We start from the raw sequence: 6,007 nt of genomic DNA, 5'->3' as shown, positions 1-6,007 counted from the left end.
CTCGTGCAGCGCTGACCTGAGGTCAGATCAGCGGCGGTCACTCTGGATCATGTTGTTTAAAGGGACACTGTGTAGTATTTATGGGTTTATATAACCCAAAATCCATTTTTTATACATATTATGTGCTCCTGCATTGTCTAGTCGCTGTATAATAGTTTTTGTTTCATTTTCGTAGTGTTTCAAAAAGTCATGTAAAATAACATGGTCGCGGGCCGCGGTTGCATAGTCACTGTTAGCAGAGAGACGCCATGTTTCTACCGGAGCCTGTAAGGACAAACGCGAGAGAACAAATCAAGCGTCTCTTTACTTGTAGCTGAAGTCCCGCCTCCTCTCTCTCCGCTTCGTCTGCTACGGCCGCGGTAGCTCCGCCCTCTCCCTCGCCTCACGAACCTCGTCCGCTGACACGGAGAAAGACGACGAGGACGACATTTGACCGGCTGAGGATACCGTAGCGCTCAGGGAAGGGAGGGGGTGAGCAGAGGAGCAGTTCTTTGTTGTAAATTTCAGCCTCTCCTCTAGATGGCACTATAAACTACTTACTTCACCTTTAAGTCTGTGCTATCTGACACATATTTACATGTATGAAGCCCAAACCTTTATCTCACTGTACTAAACACCTGGAAACTGAACTTTGTGTCACCAGAGAGAAAATCAACGATTTTTACGCCACAGCGCACAGGGTTTGTTGATCCACCGCTGAACTCCGTTATTAAATTAAAATATGTTATTTGTGTGACTTCAGCGTTCAGATTAACCTCAGTGACACAGACTGACCACACGGGGCAGCACTTAGACCAGCAGCTCCCGTGTGATCCTGTGTTCGCCCCCCGAGCTAAAAATGCTAATTTTCTCTATGGAGTTTGGTGAGTTTACCAAAATGTACACAATTTTCAGTGTTTTCTGACTTTTTATAGATGAAACAACCAATTTGGTTTAATTAGGTGAAAATAGCCAATTCATTGATTATGCATTTTTGTCTTTTTTTTGTGTCTTATCATCCAATTTGATCTGTTTTTATTTCTATCTCAGTGTTAGTACTTAAATAATTTAATAATAATGCACTTTATAATGATTATGAGATTATGGCATCCATTTTTATGGTTATTGTTGTTTATTTTCCCTTACAGTTTTAACCAGCAGTGCATTTGTACATTATCGTGCATTAATAAAGTTTGGGTTAGTGTTAAATTGAACTCTTTTAGTCTTATTTTAATATTTAAATTTTAAAACTATGTAAGATTCCATGTACTTTAACACACTCGTTTGCCAACTTAATGTCTTTCTTGCACCAGATTCAAGCACTTTCAATGACCTTAAAACATTCAAGGGCCTTGAATCCTTGAATTATTTTTTTTTTTTTAACTTTCAAGGTCTTCAAGGACCCAACTGTTCAAGGAACCCTGTGATAAAATCACACGTACACAAAAGACACAAAAGACTGCGGAAATGCAATAATAATTAACAACAAAAACTCGTATCTTGGACTCTTTGCTTATTTCTTGTGTCTCAATCTATTAAAACCACTTATTTATGTATGTATTTATTTATTCATTTATTTTCTCTCTGTGTGACCACGCCCCCCCCCCCCCCCCAAAAAAAACACATTCTGCAAATTCCACACCAGAGCAGAAAATATTCACGTGTCATCTGCAAATAACACACATTTTAACCTACGTTAATGTAATAAATGCACATAATAAACGTGTTTTTGTTGTTTTTACTTAAGTATTTGTACTTTGTCACGTGACAACACTGACAGAACGTGAAGTTCAGCCTCTGTGTGTGTGTGTGTGTGTGTGTGTGTGTGTGTGTGTGTGTGTGTGTGTGTGTGTGTGAGAGAGAGAGAGAGCGTGAGTTATGGAAGTCTGGAAAACCAACAGGGGGCGTCTCCTCTCCCTGCCCCCCCTCCTCTCTCTCTCTCTGTGATGGAAGAAGGAGGTATTGGAGGTGGGGGAGGAGGAAGGGGAGGAGGTGAGGAGGAGGAGGAGTGGGGGGGGGGGGGGGAGTGGGATCTCCTCCTAGACAACAAACCCACATTCAAAGAGAGGCACACGGATTACATCACGGTCCGCGGCGAGGATATAACTGGAGGTGGCGCGTGACGCTCAGCGCTTTTCTGCTGCGGGAGCATCATCACCAACATCATCATCATCATCCTCATCATCATCATCATCATCATCATCATCATCATCATCATCATGTGGAGCCCGAGGAGGAGACACGCGAGCTTCTTCACGCTCTGTATCCACACCATCATCGTCACGCGCAGACTCCCCTGATGCTGCTACAAACATCGTTATTTTTATTTTTATTTTTTATTCTAATTCTTATTGGAGCTTTTCATTCCTGTTGCGGACTTTCGTGATGGGATTTTGCGCCATTTGAAGAACGCAGCACGTTTTTTTGGATACGGCCCGTGCGTAATTGCGCACAAGAAGGCAGCGCTCGTGTCCTCGTCTCTGTGTGTGTGTGTGTCCCGTGCGTCATGGATCAGCATCCGCGGCGCGCGCTCGTGTCTCTGGCGCCGCTGCTGCTGCCGCTGCTGTCCCTCGGACTTCTCGCGGACACGGGGACGTGCCAGCACTACTACCTTCTCCGCCCGATCCCCAGCGACAGTCTGCCGCTGGTGGAGCTCAAGGAGGACCCGGACCCGGTCTTCGACCCCAAGGAGCGGGACCTGAACGAGACGGAGCTGAAGAGCGCGCTGGGGGACTTTGACGGCCACTTCCTGTCCGTGTCCGCGCCCGTGGAGGACCGATACGCGGGCAACGACGAGCTCGACGTGCCGGACGTGCAGAAGCCGGGCGGGGTTCTGCCCAAGGAGATCCGCGCGCTGGACTTCGACTCGCAGTTCGGCAAGAAGCACAAGCCGAGTAAGAAGCTGAAGCGGCGGCTGCAGCAGTGGCTGTGGGCGTACTCCTTCTGCCCCGTGGTTTACACCTGGACCGACCTGGGCAACCGGTTCTGGCCGCGGTTCGTGCGCGCGGGCAGCTGCCTCGGCAAGAGGTCGTGCTCGGTGCCGGAGGGGATGGTGTGCAAGCCCGCGAGCTCCACCCACCTGACGGTGCTGAGGTGGAGGTGCGTGCAGCGGAAAGGCGGACTCAAGTGCGCGTGGATACCCGTGCAGTACCCGATCATCACGGACTGTAAATGCTCGTGCGCCAGTTAAAAGGCAAACAAACAAACAAACAAACAAACAAACAAATAAATTATAAGCTCCTGTTCTGTTGATTCAGTCTCGCACGTGCACTACCGAGTGTAGGAATGTATTTTCTGTATATGCGGTGCCACGCAGTTATATATGTATAAATATATAACTCCCTGTACAAAGTCAGTATTATGTGTAACCAAGAGTCTACTTTATTTGTGGAGAATATTTGGTTATATATATATATATATATATATGTATATGTATATGTATATTGTATTTATGGAGCTGTGGCGCATAAGAACCACGTCAGGACTTTGTTTCCCCACATTTTGGACGTTTGGAAGAAAAACACCGTGGATTATTGAGCAGAACTCTTTCTATCCTGTAAATTAAGGAGAATTTTACTATTTATTCTTTATATTCGTACAATAAAACGACACTGACATCATTTTAAAGGCTGTTATCATTTTTATTTGTCTGCTGCTGCTGCTGCTGCTGCGTAAAAACTGTGCCGTTCCCACGCCGTTTCACACTTTTACGCACCACAGTTACGCGCAGGTCTGCGCTGCACGTCACTCAGGAAGTGTGATAAGACATTTTATTGCACACGAGTCACCTTTAAAATGTTATAAAGTTGCTTAATAAGTGGTGTTGGCATGACTTTTAGCACCAAATTGATGCAGAAAAAGTTGAACTGATGAAGTCAAACTGCAGAAATTGCTTCTCCGAGCAAATTAAAACACAAGAAAATGAGAAATAACTCAACTTTTACTGTGTTCTGCACACACACGTCACCATGGTGACAAAAACAAACGTGTTTTCTGTGTTACTTTGACTTAATAACGTCATTGAATGATATTAATATCACATTTTTGTCCTAAAACTGTCATTTTAAGAAAGTAAAAACGAGTTTACATGACGATATTTAAAGGAATAATGTTTGGTTTGAAAGATGTTTTATAGAAACTTGCATTGTTTTATCTAAGGAGGTGTCAAACACGCGGGCCGTGGGCCACTGGTGGCACGCCCAGTCCATTTACTTAAAAATCAAGTTAAACGTCAGGGTTTTTCTTTATCTGCACATTCATTTTGCACCAGAAAGCCGTTGTTTTATTGAAATATTGTCACAAATATCATTATTATTGTGATATATGGTGATTAAATTGGCTAAAGTGGCTCCCGGGTCATTTTTAGATGAATAAAATATAAACTCAGAGTGTTTTTGTGACTGATGGGACGTTTAAAACACGTCAAAGTGAGAGTGTCTGCATCGGCTGAAGTCTCTCTGGACGATGGAGGTGGAGAAGAAGAAGAAGCAGAGCTGAGGTCATCATCATCATCATCATCAGTCACACCTGAATCAATCAATAACATGTTAAAAATGTGAATAAATACATAAATAAAGCAGGAGACGAACACAGAGTTCACACAGAGTGTGTGGGGTCCTCGGTGATGGAGGTGGCGGGAACTGGTGACGTCATCCAGGGATGATTTTTTTTTTTTTTTTTAAATGAGGAGCTTCCTGTGTGCAGCTGAGCTTCCTGTGAAGGTGTTTTTATTTCCATCTGAATAAAAACCTGCTCCTCAAACTTGTCATTTTTCATATTCTACACTTCATTTAACGCCGTGGAGCGAGATATTCAAGGAAATAACACAAACCTACCTGAGTTAACCCTGAGAACGCAGAGATTTTTTACATGACTGTGTAAATATAGAGGCTGTAAGAATGTATATATCTTACAGTCTCGTTTTTATGAACAAACACAAATGAAAAAATCATTTACGATGTTCCTTGAATGCATCTTTAAGCCGCTTCTCTAAGCTCGACGCGCAGAAGTGATGAATTTTTACATTTTATTTCATTTTGTGTCTCCCGCGCAGTTATCGCCACTTTACATTGTGTCTAAAAATGTGATATAAAATGAATCATAACTTTAACTGACTGAAAAACACATAAGAAGCCGAAAAAAAGGCATTTTTAAAGCTTAAATATGTGACAAATCTACAGGCTTTCATGTAAAAATAGAATTCTAAGAATAGAATAGAATCCTCCAACAGGAGCTGAGGATGATGATGATGATGATGATGATGAAATTTAAAACTGCTAAGTGTCTCTAATGTTGTGTCTGCTCTGTAGATAACATTTAAATTAGATTAGATTAGATTACACTTTATTAATCCCACGCTGTGGAAATCCTCAGCAGCCGAAGGGTCAGAGGTCAAACACGTGACGAAAACTAAAATATGCTCTCATAGATACAGATGATAAATTATGATAAGATATGATATAGTAGGAAACACATGCAAACGCAAGAAAGTGTAAAAATAAAAGCAGTAAAAATAGTTTTTAAAAAAACGTGATTTTAGATTTAATTTTTCACGGATAAATAAATGGTTCCAAAGTTTATCAGCAGCTACTTCATTTATTAAATGGCAAACTTTCATTTATTTGACATGAGTTGATGACTGAACACAGTGAAGTGAAAGTGTTGCACTCACAGGTGTAAACGATCACAGTCGTTAAGGTGATCGGAAACACACTCTGTGGTGAAGTGAAGTCAGAGTGAGATCAGGACACAAATCAGAGCTTTGACTCTGTGAGGACGAGTCAGACTTTGGTGTCTTTGGTGTCTTTGGTGTGGACGATGAGCGGTGGACAAAGAAGAAGAGGAAGAAGAGGAGGAGGCTGCAGCTTCTTTTGTCGTCTGAGCACAGGTGAGATGTTTTATATATATATATATATATATGTGTGTGTGTGTGTTTAGTATATACTGCATTTAAGTCTGCAATGTAACCACTAACTGCAGATAAATGGAGATAACGGTGAATGTCGATGAACCAAACTCCATAGAGAAA

General features: G+C 42.4%; 1 protein-coding gene across 1 annotated transcript; it reads left to right on the top strand.

The window, feature by feature from the left end:
- Window positions 1–2,485: 2,485 nt before the first annotated feature.
- Window positions 2,486–3,169, top strand: nog1 (noggin 1; the record flags this gene model as incomplete). Its single annotated transcript, XM_083896475.1, has 1 exon — window positions 2,486–3,169. The coding sequence occupies one exon, from the start codon at window positions 2,486–2,488 to the stop codon at window positions 3,167–3,169; it is 684 nt and encodes a 227-aa protein (XP_083752601.1).
- Window positions 3,170–6,007: the final 2,838 nt, after the last annotated feature.

The sequence above is a fragment of the Microchirus variegatus genome (assembly GCF_963457635.1).
Source record: "Microchirus variegatus genome assembly, chromosome: 10".
Lineage (NCBI taxonomy): Eukaryota > Metazoa > Chordata > Actinopteri > Pleuronectiformes > Soleidae > Microchirus > Microchirus variegatus.
The sequence above is the reverse complement of the archived record's forward strand: the minus strand, read 5'-3'. Positions and strand labels throughout refer to the sequence as shown.